Source organism: Crotalus tigris, unplaced genomic scaffold (genome assembly GCF_016545835.1).
Source record: "Crotalus tigris isolate CLP2741 ecotype Arizona unplaced genomic scaffold, ASM1654583v1 scf7180000024437.13266115, whole genome shotgun sequence".
NCBI classification, from domain to species: Eukaryota; Metazoa; Chordata; class Lepidosauria; order Squamata; family Viperidae; genus Crotalus; species Crotalus tigris.
Genome location: NW_024100606.1, coordinates 7604840 through 7626467, shown reverse-complemented (window position 1 = coordinate 7626467; position 21628 = coordinate 7604840). Strand labels below are relative to the sequence as shown.

The 21628-nt window shown below is 38.3% G+C and overlaps 1 protein-coding gene across 1 annotated transcript in view; it reads right to left on the bottom strand.

Moving 5' to 3' along the window:
* The window catches only part of CUNH10orf67 (chromosome unknown C10orf67 homolog), a 72400-nt gene that overhangs the window by 27305 nt on the left and 23467 nt on the right, over positions 1 to 21628 (bottom strand). The window contains exons 6-9 of the mRNA XM_039331579.1: positions 8106 to 8247; positions 7151 to 7209; positions 5997 to 6068; positions 3788 to 3853 (exon numbers count right to left, since the gene is read on the bottom strand). Of these exons, the coding sequence (XP_039187513.1) occupies positions 3788 to 3853; positions 5997 to 6068; positions 7151 to 7209; positions 8106 to 8247 (339 nt within the window). The remainder of the gene's footprint in view (positions 1 to 3787; positions 3854 to 5996; positions 6069 to 7150; positions 7210 to 8105; positions 8248 to 21628) is intronic.

Here is a 21628-nt window from a genome sequence, read left to right as displayed (position 1 = left end):
CAGTCAATACCAATTTGATTATGCACAATAAAATCAATTAATAAAATATTTTTCTTGGTTTAACTGCACTTTTGACAGCTAAATAAATATATTATACAACTGTAGTTATACATATACAAGCACCAGGCAACTCAAGATCTTGTGCTGATTAAAACATATTAAACTTACTTTGTTTTTTTATTTTTTAATACAAAATATTTTTTCTTGTGCAAATATTGCTCAGATATATACAAATATAAGGTATTAAGGACCTTTTGAAATCCTGACAGGTGCCCACTCCTGTATCTACCCATAATTCAAACTACTTCACTAAATCTGTGTTAGAAGACAAATATTGAACAAAGCATACATGTGTTTAACCACAATTACATTCCATTTTCTCTTATGCTACTTCACGAACTTCATTGTATAATTTCCAGTATACCTCAGAATAACAGCACAAAGTAACCAGATAAATCTGTTTACTAACTATCTCACATAAAAAGCAGTACTGCAAAAATGAGGACAGTAAATAGAAGATAGCAAAGAGTTAGTTTTCTCTATGTTTTTGGTGCAATTTATTGGCTGTTTGGATTTTTGCAGCCCAAATCTGGTAATCTAAGCAATGCTTAAGTACACATATTAAGTGAATTAGGAATAGATGCTTGGTGTGGACTGTGATGTGACAGTGGGTTTTGGGATTATTGTTTTGTTAAAGAGAAAAAACACTTTATTTATTTGTTTAAAAAGCATTTATCTAGCTGCTCATTTTATATCAAACTCAGGTGATTCCTCAAAAACATCATCGATATATCATTAATACTTACATATATCTATTAAAACCACCAATCTTATAACCTGGCACCAAGTACACTTTCACATTCAGTCCATCAGATTGACCCTATCTCAGCATTTGGGGGTGGGGTGGAATCAGGCCTTTAAATATTTTTCAGAAGACTGTGCGGAAAGGATGGGGGAAAGATGTTCCATAGGGAAAGAATGTCATGGAAAAGGTACACTCCCCAGATCACATAAGATGGCAATGTTTAAGAAAAGGGACTAGGAGAATGCCCATTCTATTTGACTTTGTAGAATAGATAGGTGATCTTAAGGAGAGGCAATACCTCACATAACTGACATTGTGCCATTTAAGATTTTCAAAGTAATAATCAGCACCTTGAATTACACCTGTAAGGAAACTGGGAACCAATGCAGGTCACACAACAGAGGTGTTACATTGGCAAACCTAGGAGCACCTATCACTATGCACACTGCCACATTCTGGACCTATTGTAGCTTTTAGGAGGAAGCCCCATGTATAGTACATTGCAGTAATCCACATGAAACGTGACCAAGGTATCAATGATTACAAACAAGGTCTCCCATCCAGGAGGGGTGCAATTGGCATACCAGACAAAACTGTGCAAAGTCCCTCCTAACTACAGCTGCTACCTACTCCTCTAGTTATAAGATGTAGCATCTCTCACTTCATTTCACCAATATATGCTTCGTTTCCTGAAACAGTGCTGACTCAGAAAAACCTGGGTTCAGATTCTTTAGCTTTATATTTGTCAGATAGGGTGGAATCATTATTCACTTCATCTCCGCCCACAGCTCCTTATGCTCTTTGCTTTTTAAAATGCATTTTTCTATGATAAAACTGGAAACATGCGGTCATTTCCTGGGATTCAAAATAAACTTTGAAGAGCTGACTTCCAAATATATAAATGCAGGACTGTCATACAATGAATTAAAATGAAGTAAATGAACTGGAAGAAAGTATTATTCCTATCTTTAAAATGTATGTCTTTCAAAGAAAAATAATTTTTATATAGAAAAAAATTCATTTATCTCTCTTTCTAGGTTTGCTATATTAATAATAAGAATTTTCCAAATTTAAAATAGGTCTTTCAGTTCCAGTTCAAGGCATCCCTCCCATTCTTAAGTCCATAAAGTCCATTCATAATGGCTTTAAACCACATCAAGCTCAAAGCAAAGTGTACCTTCTCTTAGGTCAGGGCCTAGAGCTATAGCTCTTAGTTGATACTACAAAATGATTCACCAGGAACGCATGTTTAACGGAATAATGACACTGATATATTAGTTACTGAGTTACCCTCTTAAATGTAGCAAACACAAACATCTTGATAACAAATTACTTTTTTTATCTGAAAACAAATCACAGATATTTTAAACTATTTACCACATTATAATTAACTGATCATATTTCTCTCCTTTCTTTGGGGACTGTTTTCCAGTCCAGCTAATCTCAGCATGTGTGACTTTCCCACTACATGTCACACTTTTACAAATATAGGTTTGATTAATAAAGGAAAGCAAATTCCTTTTGCAGCCAATACAGCATCAAAGGAGCAGGTGAGTTATACATGGCTTTAGACATTAACTTCTGAGCACTTGCTTGCTGTGTGCCATTATTTGAAGTTTGAGAAAGATATAGGATAACAGTAGCCTTTAGTCAAACACAGTTTTATCAACTCCATATTAAGAATATCTTTAGGAAGGAATACAAAAACAATTCTTCATTATTTAAAGCACCTGCTGACTCATCCATATATTGGAACATGCTGGTTAAAGAACCATATCCAACGAGATTTTATAATAAAGCGATCAGCTGTAAATATTTGGTTTTTTTAAGCTTGCTGAAAGAAATAACGCCATTGCACAATGTTTTATGACGTCTTGATAGAGTTTCAGGTGCTAAGCTGTATAATCTGAACTTTTAACTTTACTCATAATTTTTTGATAAGCAGCTGGAAACAAATCTGGAGCAAGGCATGTTTTGAGACACTTAGTTTCCCATTTTCTTCAATCATCATGTCCAATCCTCAGCAAATAGCTTCCATGCTCTGCTTTCAGTTTATATTTCTATAGTTATTTTTAACAAATTATAAAGCATGTGGTTCCTTTGATCCTATTGTTTTCCTTATCCATGTGGGTAGGATTATTTTATTATTTATATCTTCCATGTAAGAATATATATTTATATATTAATATTTCTGTATCTTTGTGCAATTATTTCTAAAATCTTGGATGTAGCTATTAGCTAAATGGATTTTAATGTTCTTAATCAGACTTGTGAATAGCAAACAAAGGCAATCTGTTAGCTTCATGCCTTATCAGTGGAAATGTTTGACTGGCCACAGGTGGAAACAGCACTGGGCTAGACAGAACTTTTGGCCTCCTTTGGTAAGATTCTTCATCTGTTTTGTAGCACAGAATATTGTATAAGAGTGTCTTCAAGTAATCTGTGCCAATCACTCCTATTTTCCATTAAATTTTAGTAAGGAGCTAAAATGTATTTAATTCAAAAACAGGAAAATCAAATATTAAATATGGAAAGTGGTCCTTGACTTACAACCATTTGTTTAATATATAGATAGTCCTTGATTTACAATCATTTGCTTAATGACTGTTTAAAGTTATAATGGTCTCAGAAAAAGTACTTACAACCAATGTACCACTCCCATGGTCATGTGATCATAAATCGTGTACTTGATGACTGGCTTCTACTTAATAGTGTCCTTTGTGACCTTTTTTTTTTTTTTTACTGATTTCTGGAAAAAAAAACCCCACCCATTGGGGAAACTGGATTTGCTTAATAACAGCATGACTCAATGACCAAATGATTTGCTTTACAATCGCTCTAAAAATTGTTGTAACATTAGGTCTAACTTCACTTACAATTACAATTAATTACAGTGGAAATTCTGATTTTGCTTGTAATCATAAGCTGAGGATTATCTCTACGATAAAATAAAATACATTCACAGTCAACAGGCCAAATTACCTTTGCTACTGGCTGAGCTCCAGTTTCTTTTAATTTTGCAAGAGCATCTTGAGCTTCTTTCAGTTCCTTAAAAATAAATATAAAATAGAATTAAACATCATTGCAATAACAAAAGTGGTGCTGAAATCTCTAGCACCAGAAGGAAGATGTTTATTTTGCTTGATTAAGTTCCAGTATAATCAGTAGTGTTCTCACATGAGACTTTTCCTGCACTTACAAAGAATTAAGGACAAAAATATTTTACAATAACATTTAACAATAACGTAGTTTAGTAACTTATTTCTTAAAAAACAGAAATTAATTCATCTTGTTTTAATAAATCTAGCAAATATTGCTAAATTAGCAACATCAATACGATAAACCCAATATTTATGATTTTTAATCAACATTAACTTCTTTAACCATAAAGGATTTTAGTTTATTTATCACTATATTTATCACAATTCTATTGCAATACGATGTTATTGGTTGAGCTCTTTTAAACTTGCTAGCTGAAAGAATTGCAAACATATCAGATTGAAGAAAATTAAAATGAATATTTAAAATCAAGAGTAGATAAAATAATTCCTCCTCCTCCTTCTTATAAAAATAAACCCCAATCCTTCCAAATTTTATGAGATAGTTTTTACTATAATATTGTTCTATGCAGTGATTACTATCCATAAGACAAAATTGGGGAAATAGCTTCATAGTTATTTTCTTTTTGTATGTGTAACACTGCAATTAGACATATCATTTTGAATAGATATATGATTTTCTAACTTGAACTGAGATGTAATTTCTAAAAGAAACTTCTGTGTAAAATGCTCGCTGGATATTGTCTATAACTGGAATAGTTAGTTCCCCAACATTGTTTACCATAATGCAATATAAAAAAACTCTTCATTGTTCTGGAAAGAATAGATTATCTTAAAAATGAAATGGCAGCATATTGGCCATTTATAAAAATATAAAATAAACAGAGTATTTTTCATTCATTTCTCTGAGCTGCAATAGCTCTGAAGATCCTTGTCCTTTTCTTTTTCTTTACGGATTTATAATGAAACAATATGGTTCTCCTCAGGTTTGATCTTTTGCTCAAGGACCTATATGGTACTGAGCTTAACAAAATAGAATGAACAAATCAGTTGCAATTAGGCTCAGGAAGTAACTGCAAAAAGGAAGTGAATATTTAGCAGGTTTGGTTTACTCTTCATAACATCTTCTACTCTGATCAGCCACATGCTTTGGCAAATTTAAAAAAAACGAATCAAGATGTGTTTGATTTTAACGTATTTATAATCAATATGACATTTAACCTGCTATAAACAAAACAAATTGGCATTGACCAGCATAAAACCAAGTTACTTAAGAGGAGAGAAAAAAATCAAAAAGAAATTAAAAGCACAGTCAGAACCATCAGGACTATAAATTGTTTTAAGCAACATTGAACTGGATGTAGTGTGCAAATACTGAAAAGTTTATAGAGATGTTTTTTTTTTTCTATGTAATGGTAAATAGTGAAGGTAATCCCAATGGTCAAAGAAAAAAAATATTTCTGAAATCACTATATATTCATTTTCATATAGTTCAGAAAAAACATAAAAACACAAGAGCCCTGGTGGCGCAGTAGTTAGAATGCAGTATTGCAGGCTAATTCTGCCGACTGCCAGCAGTTTGATTCTGACCAGCTCAAGGTTGACTCAGCATTCCATCTTTCCAAAGTCAGTAAATGAGGACCCAGACTGTTGGAGGCAATATGCCGACTCTGTAAATTGTTTAGAGAGGGCTTTAAAGCACCAGGAAGTGGTTTATAAGTCTAAATGCTATTGCTATTGCTACAAAACACACAAAGTAACATTTTTCATGGGCCTTGACATATGAGAAAATCTACCATAGTATATATACTCTCCATAATAAATACTACACTAAGCTGCTTTGAAAATTCCAGTTTTCAAAGGCAATACACATCTTCCCCAAATATACATCAATATTATTATTTAATTGGATGATGGAGGCCTGCTGGCATAAAATTAATTCTGAAGTTCAAATGCAAATTGAAGCATGATTTTTGAAATAATAAATGTTAATGAGGAAATTTGAAGAGTGAAATATTGGGCATAACATTTGTACAGATATCATCTCAACAGTCTGTTTTCCAGACTTAGGAGAGGTAGACTGAAAAAAAAAGATTTATCTAAATATTTAATTTTTTTGAATAGTATCTTACCTGAGCTTTTGCTTGCACTCTCTCCTTCTCTCTATCAAGTTCTGCCTTCAATAATTCATGAGCATTTGTTAACTAATTTAAAAAAACAATTATGGAGCTTTAGATTATAAGAGGAAAGTATTTTTTTTTTTTAAAAAATTAGATGTCTGAATACTTATGCCAATGTGATATTTCAGGGTTTTAAAAATAAATTTATAGACATTTCTAAAAATCTGTTTTCACTTTGTCATTGTGGGGATACTGAGTGTAGACTAATGAGAAAAAAAATGAATTTCAACAATTGTAGAATCAGGCTGTAGCATAACACAATTGAGAAAAGTGAAGGGGGGGTCTGAATACTTTCTGAATGCAGTGTAGTTAATGTATATAATTTATACTTAATGTATATATAATCTCATAATACTGTTAAAGTTTATTATCTTGTGGGGCTGCATTACTAGCTGTCCAGATGTCACATGTGGCCTATAGGCCATGGTTTGGCATACCTGGTCGGAAGGAACAAAGAAAAGTCCTTTACATCTTTTTACCCATTACCAACTTGGAAGTTTTAAAAAGTGTATGTTTAACTTTATTTACTAACTTCTCTACTCTTGACTACTTAGAAAATTCATCTAATGCAGTGGTCCCCAACTGCTGCAACGGGGGGGGGGGGAGGAAATGGTTTCACGTGCATGCCTGCCATTTGCACAAATGGAGCTTCCTACACCTGTCTACTGCTTGCATGACCTGGTTCTCAGTGGGCCATGGACTGGCACCAGGTCATGGACTGGGAGTTGGGGACCCCTCCTCTAATGTATATAAATCATATTTATGATTATTAATAATGAATTATTATTATTGTCAATGATTCCATTCTGATTCAAAAATTCAACCTTATGAAATTGCTATTATATGAAATAGCACCAGACTTGGCAAATCAGAAATATCATATTACTTTCTATTTATATAATTTGGTATTTCATTCTGCTTTTCCAGCTTGCATCTAACCTAGGTGAACTTCAGGATGCAAGATTTCCACAGAAATCCTATATTTTTAAAACAATTTATAAAAGGCAACAAGCTAGGAACAATAGAATGGTAGTGAATTCCTAGATTCCTGCATCTATTGTGCAAGTTAATCAATTGCTGACATAAATAAACAAAGGATACAATACCTTTTCCATTGCCTTCATATCTTTTTCCATTTTGTTCTGCAAAAGTTTTATTTCATTCTCTGAAAGAAGCAAGGATAAGGCGGGGATAAAGCACACCATGAAATTACATGGTTATTTGAATAGATTCATATTGTGCACTGCAGGTCAGTCGGGCACATGGTAGAGGAAGGCAGTGGGCAGACTGGTGACCTTCACAACTGCCCTTGACCTTCACAGAATTCTGCCTGCTGTTCAGCTGGCTGGTCAGAGAGAGGGAGATTGAGAAATAAGTTCAAGAGCCAAGTGTATCTGAGCACCCTTTGCTTTTCATTAATACTCATTCGTGCCATTAGTCACAGCTGATACAAAATGCTTTAGTAGGTGGTTCTAAATATTGCGAAAGATATGGGCAAGTCATCAGAGATGATAAAACTGCAAAAATGTTTTCTTCATGCTCATTTATATTCCCATCCAATAGTATCATGTTTCAGTATTTTGTTTTTGCTACATGTACTTTGTTATTGCTAGTATGTCTTTACATCTGGTTTTGATATGGGCTTAGTTGCTCCAAAACTTCTTAATTTCTAGAAGGCAGAGATGACTTATGTTTGCAAATTTCTAATTTTCTACTTTTTGGTGTACAGCACGGAGAAGTAATCTATTGTATGTACATATATGTGTATACCACATTAATAGGCATTTTTCCTAAATTTCTTCATTTATTATTTAGTAGGAGTTGATAAATACTGTTATCTTTTTTTTACCAGAATAAATATCCAGAAAATAAGCATATACTCAATATAAATTAATTCCAGTGTCTGTCAAAGTTCAAGACAAACTCAAATTAAAGAGCAAAATAGAAAGAAATGAGCAATTGCTGGTTAGATATTATTCTGCCATTTAGTTTTCTATATACTCTTTCTGTTTTCCTGCATATGCCGTTATCTCTAGTGATTGATTTACAAGCAAAATTTACCTAAGTTAGTCTGCTCTTTCTCTCCCTGCTTCACAGTTTCTTGAAGCTGTGTGTTTTTTTCAATCAGGCTAATTATTTGTTCTCTCAATTCTCGCATCTGTTCCCGATGCCACTCCACATCAACGTACCCTTCACGTTGAAGCTGAAAGATTAAGAAGCCATCTATTTCTAAAGCAAAAGGCATAAAAGAATAACAAAATGTAAATCTGATGCTGGGATGGGGAGGGGGATAGATACACAATGGTTATACAATGCCGCTACCATAAAAATTTCTGAATCTTGTCATGTAAGTTATAATATGAATGGAAGGAAAAGCTAGGAGACGAAGTAGAACTTGCAGAAGAAAAGCTTTGGTCCTGCTCATACAAAGACGGAAACATGTGGGGCTGTATTATTGACAGGCATAATACATATCATACTGTTTGTTTGCCCTCATCATTCAGGCCAATTTATTGTGGAAGCTACATCCCAAAGGCAGCTGGGGCCTATCCAGTCCACCCACCCTTATCTCTCAGTTTAGAAGGGCCGTCTGTAACTAGGCAGGCAAGAGAAACCATGGACAGACAGCTCCAGGGGGCTGCAATGTGCAGGGCTGAGGAGAGGGAGGGGTGCCTTGTTGTCTTTGTGCCATTTCTCAGTGACAGGGCTGCCATTGCAGTGACGAGTACATCACATGTCAAAATTGGAGAAATTTCCAGGCTGGGAGCCACATGGAGTCCGTCAGGCAGTCTTATAGCAATATAGTTGGCTTTTTGCTTCGTGCTGAAGTCACCCAGAGCCAATTCATATTCTCAGCTTTAGAGCAGTTTTGCATGCACATCACACATAGGCTATTCGGTTTGGAGTTTTTTGTTTTTTCTAAAAAAAATGCCGTTGAAGGTTTTGGGTAAATCTCCATGCAAACAGTGATAACATCGTAGGAAAGTTTCAGGACATCACACAACAAAAGACTTTAAAGTTATACTTTTAGTAAAGCAAACTCATTTACATTTTTATTATGCATGGCCTTTGTTAAAATCTGGCCACATTCATTATGGAAAAGACTTTGTATGCATCCAAGCTTATTGGGAGAACTACTCTTTCTTCTTTTCTGCTTCAAAGCTATTTAGAACATTTGCATATATTGTTAAATGGCTGTTGAGATTTTACTGCTGCATATTTCTTTTAATGAGATGGAAGGGAAAAAAGGAAGTTGAAACACAATTTTATAATGATCTCAGAACATAACAGTGAATTCTGAAATCTTTTTTTTAAAAAATCTTGACACCTAACACTAAATAGCTGAATTACTTAAAGATATGGTATTATTAATTTTTTAGGTAATTATTAGGTAATTATTTTCTAGATCATCCGAAGATAAAAAGAAAGAAAACCTAGTACCATGATATTGACAATTTAGAAGTAAACTGAAATGCTATATAGAATATATTCTTGGCAAAATACATTTAAGAAACAAATATAGTTTAGACATGTTCAAATATCAGCTTATATATATTATTGTATGTTGATTTATTCCTTCCAGTTAGGCATCTGAGAATGATAAAGCTCATGTTTTTGCACAATGTTTTAATGTGCCTCACACTCTTCCTTTTCCTGATGAAAAAATTCACAGTTTATTGGGCACTGTCATCCAGTTTGGCTGGTTTGGGTTGAATTACCAAATTTAGGCATTCTCCAAGATCTATACTTATGTTCAGAGTCATATGATCTGGCACACCCTTTTGACACAGTAATAGATAACTTGAGATATCTGGTTTTCTTCCATGTTCACATCATTAATCAGTGTCTGCAGGATGGCAAATTGGTTTGCTAATTATGTTTGGAATTCTTGTTTATGTCCCGATTCAGCCTGTTTTGACTATTACAGCTTTGCTGATGGTATCATCTGTCATTTTATGTATTGGAGTTTAAGTTGAATCCTTGCTCAGATTATAGCATAATGATTGGACCTGCAATCAACATGTACATCTCTGAGGGATGATGAAGCTTAAAGTAAAAAAATATTTCAAACTTTTGAAAAGGGAATTATAGAAGATTTTGTGGTACCAAGTTAAAGTCTCTCATACATCTTTCCAGAGGAAAAAAAAAGAACAGCTATATTGTGCCAAATTAGGCAACTACCTGACTACAAAAACAATTTTTCAGGAAAATCACACTGTCAGCTTAGCCATATAATGTTCAGAAGGCCAAAGAGTGCAGATAAGCTGGGAAAAGTTACTTGAGAGCAAGAAGAGCTTTAGGTAAGAAAAAGAAAGTAATTTTTAGAAAGAAACAACACCCTATTATTTTTATAGTCCTGTCCCATGACCATAGTTATACCCTAATGCAGGGGCCCCCAAACCCCGGTCCATGGACCGGTACCAGTCCGCGGCACACCAGCAACTGGTCTGCACAAACAAACAAAGCCCCATCCATGGGATGCAGGCAGCATACAAAACCACGCCCCTTCCAGTCCGTGGAAAAACATCTCTCTAGGTAACCGGTCCCTGGTGCCCCAAAGGTTGGGGACCTCTGCCCTAATGGCCCCATTGGCTTCATTAGGCACATAATGTGTTACATCCAGTGAAATAACTGGTTTCTCTATCCAATCACATTTGGATATTTAATTTGCAAAAATCTCAACAGAAAGATGTCACCCACTTTCCTTTAGGCCTATCTTTGTCTGTCAATAAATAAATAATACTAATGCTAATGCTACTAATAGAAAACAAAGTGCTCTGACACTTTAGAATTTAAACAGACAGGCACTTGCCACATAAGAAGCCAGACTTAACAATTGTTGATAATTGCAGTCATTGGTAAAGACAGAAATTTCAAGTTACATTACATTCCAATTAATGCTGCCTTTTGCAATTGACTGATGCTGAATCTGTCAATACCAACAGTGCTTAAGTGGTGCGCCAATTGTTTTGGAATTGCATCCAAAGCACCTATGACTATTGGTTCTACCTTTGCTTTATTTTGTCACAGTCATTCTTATTGAGTCCTCAGCGAATGGCAATAACTTCACGGAGCATTTGGTAGTTCTCAGGAGCCTCTTTATTGTTATTCAGCAGCCCTGTTACAACGCCGAGGCACACAAGCCTCTCTGCTTCTCTTAAAGGCAATCCCTGGGCCAAACGGCAACATTTGGTGCGCTTCGCACTTCACGCAGTCTAGTCCCGGGCAGCTTGCAACTTTGCAGGCTCAGGACACAATACCCCTTCCCCCCCCAGCTAAAACTACAACTACATGAATAGTTACATGCGACCTCGACACGAGCGTGGGAGCCACACTAGCTCCTTGATACCAAACTGTAATTTTGGGCTTCATTTTCCAATGTTCCTTATTTCCAACCTTTCACAGGAATACCCTCTTACTGTTTCTTCTTTGCCAGCAGAGTTACAAAATCTTCAAGATATTTAGGAGATCTTTTAGCTCTCTGTGATCTCCGAATTCCCTGAGAATCTCCAAGAACATCTTGTCTGGGGGGTGCTATGTGTTCGCCCCCTTTCTTTGACCCTGGTGGTCCCCATGGACCGTGCCCCGTTGCCTGGCCTGCTTGCTTGCCCACCGGGCTCGTCAGGCCAGGACTTTGTTCTCTCCATAACCTGGTTGACCTGCCTAGTTGCAGGCTCTCTGGCCCTTCTAGAAGGCTGCCACTGTTACGCAACTCTGTAGAACCTCCCAGGTCTACCCTAGACCTATCATGAGGCTGCCTTCCTCCATTCCCCAGTTCCATAGCAGGGCTGTCTGGGATCTCAGTACTGTCCCAAAACTCAGTTGCCCCCTCTGTTATGCCGGAGGTGTCAGAATTGGGATTCGGCCCTCCGACCACCTCCCTATGTGAATGCCCCTTCCTGGGAACAGTGGCAGTGTTGGGCCAACTAGACGGAGTGTGTGCCAGCTCTCTTGCAATGTGTGAGTTATTAGGATGCTCCCGGTTATTCTCCCTGACTGGAGTGCTGAATGGTGCTGGTGTGTAATGATTATGCCCCCGGGATGGCTCCCTGGCTGGAGTAGGCACTGGTGCCTGTCCTATAAATGCTTCTTCGTGAAGCACAGAAACCCACCCTGTTTTGGCTGGGGACCCTGGTACCTTTCAGGCACAATTCTTCTCAGGGTTGTACCTTCTGACGGCCCAGACACACAGCTGCAATGTGGCCTTGCTTTCCACATGCTCTACAGATAGCAGAGCGAAACCTGAAGTCGGTTCTCTTGTGGCGACCTCCACACCCGAAGCACTTGGGTACAGCTGAAGACTTTTCTTTGCCTTCCTTCTGCTTCCCTTCTTTTGTTGGGTAAAGACGGTCTACTTCTTCATCAGGATCCTCTTCTGAGCTCCCTTGGACTCCCTCCTGGTGCACACAGCTTCTGGAGTATTTCTGATAGGCCTCATATTCTTGATTGCCCCACCTGCTGCCTCTTCTGCAGTAACCTCTCTCAAGGCATCTTGGAATGATAAGTCTTCTTTGACAAAAAGTCTCTGCTGCAAGTCTCTGTGTCTCAGTCCACATACAACAGACATCTAACATTAAAACCATCATTAAAAAGGCACAACAAAGAATGTTCTTCGTGTATCGCCTAAGAAAGCCCAGACTGCCCAAGGAGCTGCTGATACAGTTCTACAGAGGAATTGTTTGAATCTGTTGTTTGTATCTCTATAACTGTCTGATTTGGCACAGCAACTTCAATGGATAATTAGGACTGTAGAAAAAAACAATTGCAACCAGTCTGCCTTCCATTGAGGACCTGTATATTGCACAAGTCAGAAAGAGGACTGAGAAAATATCTACAGAAAGCCCCTCACACCCAGGACATAAACTGTTTCAATTCCTTTCCCTCAGGACACTGTTATAGGGCATTGCATGCCAAAACAACTAGACACAAAGACATTTTATCCCCTCATGCCATCACTCTGCTGAAAACCTAATCATGCCTAAGGATATTTATCCATATAATAGGGCTTTATTACTATTATTCTTCTCATTTTTTTTATTACTTCTCCTATTGATATCTTATGATTATATTACTTTGTTGTTTGTATATATACTGAGAACTTATGCACCCGATACAAATTCCTTGTATGTTCAATCACACTTGGTCATTAAAGATTATTCTATTCTATTCTAATAGCTTACATCCTGTGATGATACCTCTAACACATTCATATTTATCTATCCCAGATCCTTGGGAAGGGCTCAATAGGCAGACAAAAAGGCCAAATCAAATCTGAACAACTGGCTGACTATGCAATAGACCATAATAACAAGGAATGTTAACAATAATAAATAAATAGATTTAAAAGAAAACAAAAACACAAATTAGTGGACTCAATGGACCATTGTGTCTTTTTATGCCATCAGTTTTCTATGTTTCTGTTTTGAAAAACATAGATCGAAAAGTTGACAGTACAGTAACATGATCGGAGAAATGTTAGAACTTACAGGAACAAAGAAATCTCATACTGTATCAGTTTAGGGCAATCCTCAATCAAAGCAGTTTAGCAGACGTTTGTTAGATATGTTAGGAACATTAGAACTTAAGAAGAAACTCAAAAAGAGGAGAAGGGCAGGGAGAAAAAATGGACAGGAAGCAAATTATTAAAAATACAGATCAAATTGAGAATACCCCAAAAAGAAGAGTCAGAATGAGAGTTGGAGGTGAATTCTGAACCTGAAAAAAACAGATAAAGTGGCAGGGAAAGAAATCAGAAAAAAGGAAAAGAATTAAAAGGACTATTCCAGAACGCTAGCTGGCACAGAAAGAAAGGAATTGGCAAGAAATTTCCAAAAGCACAGCAGAAATGGGAGAACAAGTTGCAACAGAAAATTTCCCTTCAATTTCAAAACCAGATTTCCCTCAGCTAAGAAACGTCTTATATGTCTGATTAGATCTTCTAGTTGTTTTGAACATTTGTGTAATTTATTTTGTAAAGGCAATCATTTTTATTCATTGTCCTATTTATATTTGCTATTATAAAAAGCAGAAAGAGCAAATAAGGCCTCTTTTAATGGAAATCTACAGTAATAGACCCTTCAATACAAGTAGTCCTCGACTTATCACCACAATTGAACCCAAAATTTATGTTTTTAAGTGAGACAGTTACTGTGAATTTTGCCCCACTTTACCTTTCTTGAAACAGTTGTTAAATGAATCACTGCAGTTGTTAAATTAGTAATATGGTTTGTTTTGACTTTGTTTGTCAGAAAGTCATAAAAGGCGATCATAAAAGGAACTGCAACTATTGTAAGTATAAGCCAGTTGCAAAGCATCTGAATTTTGATCACATGACCATGGAAATGCTAAATGTGAAAAAAGGTCATAAGTCACTTTTTTCAGTGCAGTTTTAACTTTGAACGGTCATTAAATGAAATGTTGTAAATTGAGGACTATTTTTAATCCTTATTAGAGATAATCTCTTGGTACATCACTATTGACAAATAGTTCCATACTGAGCTCTTAAATATAGGCCACCTGTGAAATAAATACAACATTTTTGTTACCAAGAGAATTATCAAAATACTAAAAAAATTCTCAAGGGCAGGATTGGACAACCTGTTGCCCTGACCCAATTCATGTCCATCTATATATTACTCAAATTCTCACTGATAATTTTTAACTGGGTAAAATGGTGAATCACAAAGCAACAATTTTTGAACTAAGGTACTAAGGTGGGCTAATTCACAAAAAGGCCAAATCTGGGACCCAAGCCTCCTGAAGAAGTGAAATTTGGGGAAACTGTGAGTGCTCAGTGCTATTGGCTTCTGCTGGATTGCAACTACAGTCATGGGATTTTCATTTTTAGTGTTCCATGACAGTCTCCCAGGCAGTTTCACAATCCTTTGCTCTCTTTCTCACCTAGAGGCAGTTATTTACCTGCCAGCTGAGAAGGGAAGGGAAGGAAAGGAGGTTTCCAGTGCTCTCTGCCAGTTTCCCACAAGGATATTCAATGAGGAAATCAGCAGGAAGTTGACTGCTTTTTTTTTTTTTTTGCTCACCTTTGGTCATTCTGTTTTTCTGCTTAGATAAAGAAATATCTCTGAAATGATGACCCAACAAGATAAGATCTAGCTTTGAATAATGATGCCAAAATGATGAAATGTCAGTCATGATATCACAGTGCAAGCTCTTTTGTTTTGTGCTTCACTTAATTAATATCACTTAATTATGTTTAGGGAACAGCTTGTATTGAGATGGCGCAATATACTTCGCTTCATTTGCTTTCCTTGCCTCTCAGCAGATGCTTATAATCCCATTTGCAGCCTCCAGCACACCCAAAGTTGGTTCAGGCAAATTTAGTAGCAAAATAGCACTTCTTCTCAACATTTTTTTTTTAAAAAAAAAGATGAAGAAAAAAACCCAAAGGAGGCTAAATAATCTCCAATAAAGATCTGTCTCTAGATGTTCATAAACTTCAAGCAATATAAAGGAGCGATTAGTCCGCATTTCCTGTTATGTTCTCCCACCATGTGTGATTACAAAGCAAACCCCCAGTTTTAAATCAACAGTATCATGACAATACAGGAGTCCCCAACCCCCAGGCTGTGGCTCATTACTAGGCTGTGGCCTATTTTGAACTGTGGCTCAATACTAGGCTGTGGCCTATTTTGAACTAGGCTGTGGCCTATTTTGAACATGAGAGGTGGGCTGGTTTGCACGTGTGTGAGAGGTGGATGAGCAGCACATGCGAGTACACCAGCCCACTGCTTACATGAGTGGAGCTACGCATGCGTGTGGTGCTGGCCTGCTATTCATGCGGCCTGGTTCCTGTCTACCCCCCACTGGACCGCCAAGCTGCAAAGGTTGGGGACCGCTGCCTTAATAGGGTTAATATTTAGCGTCTTAGGTGAGAAACCAGGGACCAACTTTAGTTTTTAAAAAAAAAACATAGACTTCTTGCATCATAATAATAACAATAAACAAGTAAGAGTGAATTTTCAAGTGAATGGAAATAAATTACTTTAAAATTAAGCAAGTCTATTTCAATACAGACATTTAATCCAATTAAGCTGCACTGAAGCTTTCTATCTTAATCCATGTATGTTGTTGTTGTTAATTGCGAAGTCGTGTCCGACCCATCGCGACTCCATGGACAACGCTCCTCCAGGTCCTCGTGTCCTCTACCATCTTCTGGAGTCCATTTAAGTTCACACCTACTGCTTCAGTGACTCCATCCAGCCATCTCATTCTCTGTCGTCCCCTTCTTCTATTGCCCTCAATCTTTCCCAGCATTAGGCCCTTCTCCAGTGAGTCCTTCCTTCTCATTAGGTGGCCAAAGTATTTGTATAGGCTGTGATTTTTTTGCATGACTGAAGTTTAACACTAGCTCCACCACCCGTTATACATAAGAACTGCTAAGAAAACAAATTGTGTCTTATGATAAAGATATTTTCCAAATCCAAATCTGGGAGCTTATGGGCACTAGCAGGCAGATCCAGGAAAGGGTTCCAGTTTAGCAAAGGCAGGTAGCAAATCAGTTGAAAGTGCTATCACCTTTTGCAGTTACTAAAGCATAGATTTTGTTTTGTAAAAGTTGGCTTGGCTTGGATGTATGTTCATATGTTCATATTAGTAAAGTTGGAAGGGACCTTGGAGGTCATCTAGTCCAACCCCCTGCTCGGGCAGGAAACCCTACACCATTTCGGACAAGTGGCTGTCCAGTCTCTTCTTAAAAACTTCCAGTGTTGGAGCATTTACTGCTTCTGGAGGCAAGCTGTTCCACTGATTAATTGTTCTCACTGTCAGGAAGTTTCTCCTTAGTTCTAGGTTGCTTCTCTCCTTGATTAGTTTCCACCCGTTGCTTCTTGTCCTGCCTTCAGGTGCTTTGGAAAATAGCTTGATTCCCTCTTCTTTATGGCAGCCCCTGAGATATTGGAATACTGCTATCATGTCCCCCCTTGTCCTTCTCTTCGTTAAACTAGACATACCCAATTCTAGCAACCGTTCCTTATATGCTTTAGCCTCCAGTCCCCTAATCATTTTTGTTGCTCTTCTCTGTACTCTTTCTAGAGTCTCAACATCTTTTTTGCATCGTGGTGACCACTCTCTGTGTTTTTACAGCATGAGCAGTAGAGCCCTCTATGCAATTTTATTAATTATTAAAACTATTTAACAATGTAATAATAATTGTATAATATGATTATAATTTTATTATTTAATAATCTATTTAATATATGCTCTTGTTTTCCATCAAAATGAAGGATTAAAATGCTATTAATAACAAATAAATAACAAGTAAAAAACTATTAATATTCTTAATTTAAACAATGAAATTATTTTAACCTTCAATTAATCAAAGCAGAGAATGTCATCATTTACCCTAATAGCTGTATCACAAAAAGTTCAGGGTTATATCTTACTTCAACTTGCCAGAGACTTCCAGGACTTCTAAACAAGCACCAGTAAAGCTTTCCTCATATTTTCTGTGCTGATCATGGAACCAAAAAAAATTTAAAACTTTGGCAGTCCCACAAAAGAAAATGTAATATTTCAATTTTAACATTTAGGAATATATAAGACAAAATTAAAAGATTAATAAGTTCAGTAGTCCTCGACTTATGACCACAATTGAACCCAAAATTTCTGTTGCTAAGTAACATATTTGTTAAGTGAATTTTGCCCCCTTTTATGACCTTTCTTGCGACAGTTGTTAAGTGAATCACTGCAGTTGTTAAGTTAGTAACACAGTTGTTAAGTGAATCTGGCTTCCCCATTGACTTTGCTTGTCAGAAGGACGTAAAAGGCGACCACATAACTCTGGAACATTGTAACAGTGATAAAAATGAGCCATTTGCCAAGCATCTGAATTTTATTCATGTAAGTGCCAGGATGCTGCAACGCTCATAAGTGCAAAAAATGGTCATTAAGTCACTTTTTTCAATGCCATTGTAACTTTGAATGGTCACTAAATGAACTGTTGTAAGTCAAGGATTACCTGTATTAAGGCCTCCAGAATCAGATCCAATCCAATTCTAATTGTTGTTTTATATCACCATAACGCCTTCTCTTAGGAACTCAGTGTAAATTTACATGGTAAGTTTTCTTCATTTTATTCCAATAACAATCCTGTGAAGTATATTAGGTTGAAGGGAAGTGACTGGCTCAAAGTCATTGAATCAAAGTCCGTATGAATGTGGACCTAAAGTGTGGACCTAAATATTGATCTATCCCCTACTTCCTATTGGCTAGCTCCCACTAGTGGCTCTAAAATAAAATGTAGATTTAAATTGTGTCTAGAATAGAATAGAATACAATAGAATAGAAGGAAGGTCTTCTAGTCCAGCCCCCTGCTCAAGCAGGAGGATCTATAGTACCATCTCAGACAAGTGACTGTCTAGCCTCTTCTTAAAAATCTCCAGTGATGGAGCGCCCATGATTTCTGGAGGCAAGCTGTTCCACTGGTTAATTGTCCTCACTGTCAGGAAGTTTCTCCTTAATTCCAGGTTGCTTCTCTCCTTGATTGGTTTCTATCTGTTCTTTCTTGTCCTGTCCTATGATGCTTTGGAGAATAACGTGAGCCCCTCTTCTTTGTGGTAGCCCCTCAGATACTGGGACACTGCTATCATGTCTCCCCTATTTCTTCTGTTCTTTAGACTAACCAGATCCAAGTCCTGCAGCCGTTCTTTGTATGTTTTAGTCTCCAGGCCTCCGATCATCTTAGTTGCTCTTCTCTAATTTTTTCCCCAAACTCTCAACATCTTTTTTGTGATATGGTGACCAAAGTTGCTGCAGTATTCCAGGTGCGGTCTTACTAAGGTTTTATAAAGCGGTACTAATACTTCGTGTGATCTTGATTTGATGCCTCTGTTTATACAACCCAGGATTGTATTAGCGTTTTTGGCTGCTGCTGCACACTGCTGGCTCATGGTTAAGTGATCGTCCACTAGGATTCCAAGGTCTCTCTCACAGTTACTGTTTTTAAGCCAGGTCTCACCCAATCTGTATTTGATTTTTCCTGCCTAAATGTAAAACTTTGCTTTCTTCAAATTGAAACTCATTTTGTTGGATAGGGCCCATTGTTCAAGTTTGTCAAGATCTTTTTGGATCCTGAATTTGTTTTCTAGGGTGTTGGCTACTCCTGCCAGTTTGGTGTTATCTGCAGATTTCCCTTAAATTGAAGTTTCCTTTCAATTTCCTCATCTAAGTCATTGATGAAGATGTTGAAGAGTACAGCGCCTAAAATGGAATGTAGATTGTGTGGTACACCACTTGTGGTACACCACTGCTTACTTCTCTCCATGTGGATATAGTGCCATTGAGGACTACTCATTGAGTACGGTTTGCCAACCAAATACAGATCCATCTGGCGATGATATTGTCTATTCCAGCTTTTTCTAGCTTACCAAGGAGTAAGTTGTGGTTTACTTTATCAAATGCCTTACTGAAATCTAAGTATACTACATCCACAGTGTTAAGTCCTGGGAGCGATGGCGAATGAAGAATACACATGTTTCTGGAAAAGCTCTTTATTGTGCTTATTTCAAACTCCAACAACAAGCAAAGGCACGGAGGCCTCCTTTTATACGTCCCCATTCCCCAGACAAGATGGCAACATTACTAGGCACTTTTCACGCCTTGCGCATGCGCTTGGTCGGCGCCACTCAGTCTGGTCCCGGGCAGCTTTTGCAATTGCCCGGGAACCTTGCAATGTCCCAAGCCTGCATTTGCAGGCTCAGGACACAACACCCCTCCCATCTTAGCTAGAACACACATGGTACTTGTTTTTACAATCCATACAAAATATAAAATAATAATAAATTTCTTTCCATCCTACAGACACTCCATTCTGCTATAACTTGTTGCTACTCTCTAATGTGTGCCTCGCGGGTTCTGTTGCTACCCACATAGGTTCCATCTCCTCACCATAGACTTGTACTGTCCTTATGCTGACAAGAACCTTACATACTCATCTAGGTGTTTAGGAGGGGCCTTAACCCGTTGGGACCTTCGCAGGATGAGGGAGGGTGCCTGGCCTGACTGCTCCCCTGCTCGACTGGACAGACCAGGACTTGACCTTAAGGGCGCCTGGCCTACCGGCCCACCTGATGGGCTCGCTAGACAAGGACTTTTATGCACAGGTTTTGCAGGTGACCCCTGGTAGGGCGTACCGGCAGAAATGCCAGAGTTTCTCCCAGGCTCTGTGAGAGCAGCTGCACTCTCCCAACCTTCTGAGTTGGCTGAGGATTCCAGAACTACTCTGGATGAACCCTGAGAACCTATGTCCTCGAGCCAGTGACCATTTTCGGACGTGCCCTGTGAAACAGGTGTGTGTAAGGGGCCCCAGTATTCGGCAGACCCCACGGTCATGCCTGCGGTGCCAGAGTCAGGAAAGGCCTCTCTGCTTGCCCCCCTTCCATAAGACCTTCTTTTGGAAGCAGTTGCAGAATTGAACCTGCTTCCTAGCTGGGTTGCCAGTTCTTGCGTGTTCTGTGAGTTCTGTGAATACCCCCGGTTATCCTCCCTGTCTGGAGTGTTACTGCTTCTGTATGGGATATGTGGATGCCCCCGGGGTGATTCCCTGGCTGGAGTGCGTCTTGGTGTGTAGGGTAGTTCTCTGCCTCATGAATTCTTGTTTGGAGCTCTTGCGGAATCTCGGGATAGGGGATCAACGATCTCCTCAGCTGCCGGCACTGGCTGCTGACATTGATCCTCAGAATGTATTCTATAACCTTTCTCCCCCTACCAGAGCAGAGCCAGGAGTGGAAGGGTGAGACTCCAGCCTCGTATGCAGCTGATCTATGTGCTGCCGAAGAACGTGGCTGTCTTCCAGGGATACTTCATAGGGCAAGGGCCCTGAGACCTTGTAGACCACAGCTGGTACCCAGAGATGACCAGGCCCATAGTTTCTGGTCCAAACAGGAGCACCCACTTACAGACACCTTGGTGGCCATGGATGCGACCCTTGAGACACCACCCGGTCAGGGTGCAGTCTGTCCAGCTTGGTAATGAGCTGGTGACCCCAAAGAAGTTCAGCCGGCTCTTTCCAGTGGCAGTGCAAGGTGTGGTGCAATGTGCAGGAAGAAAGTCTGCTAACCTGTGATGCCAATCACCGTAAGTCAGTCTCTTAAGGGCATCTTTGGTGGTGCGTACCATACGTTCAGCCATTCCGTTGGTGGATGGGTGGAAAGGAGCAGAAGTTGCATGGTGGATCATGTTGGCCTGGAGGAAAACCTGGAACTCAGAAGAGGTGAATTGAGGACCATTGTTTGAAACTAGAACATCTGGAAGGCCATGAGTTGCAAAAAGACTTCTCAGCACCTGGATAGTCTTGGCAGCAGTAGTGGAGGACACAGGAACAACCTCTAGCCACTTAGAATGGCTATCAACAACAACCAAGAAGAATTGCCCCTGAAAGGGCCCAGAATAATCTATATGTACCCTGGACCATGGGGTGTGAGTTTCCTCCCATCTATGAACTGGGGCCTGAGGCATTTCAGACCAGGACTGTTGGCACACATGGCACCAATGCACTTGAACCTCAATGGTTTTATCGAGGCCAGGCCACCACAAATGGCTGCGTGCAAGCACCTTCATCCTAACAA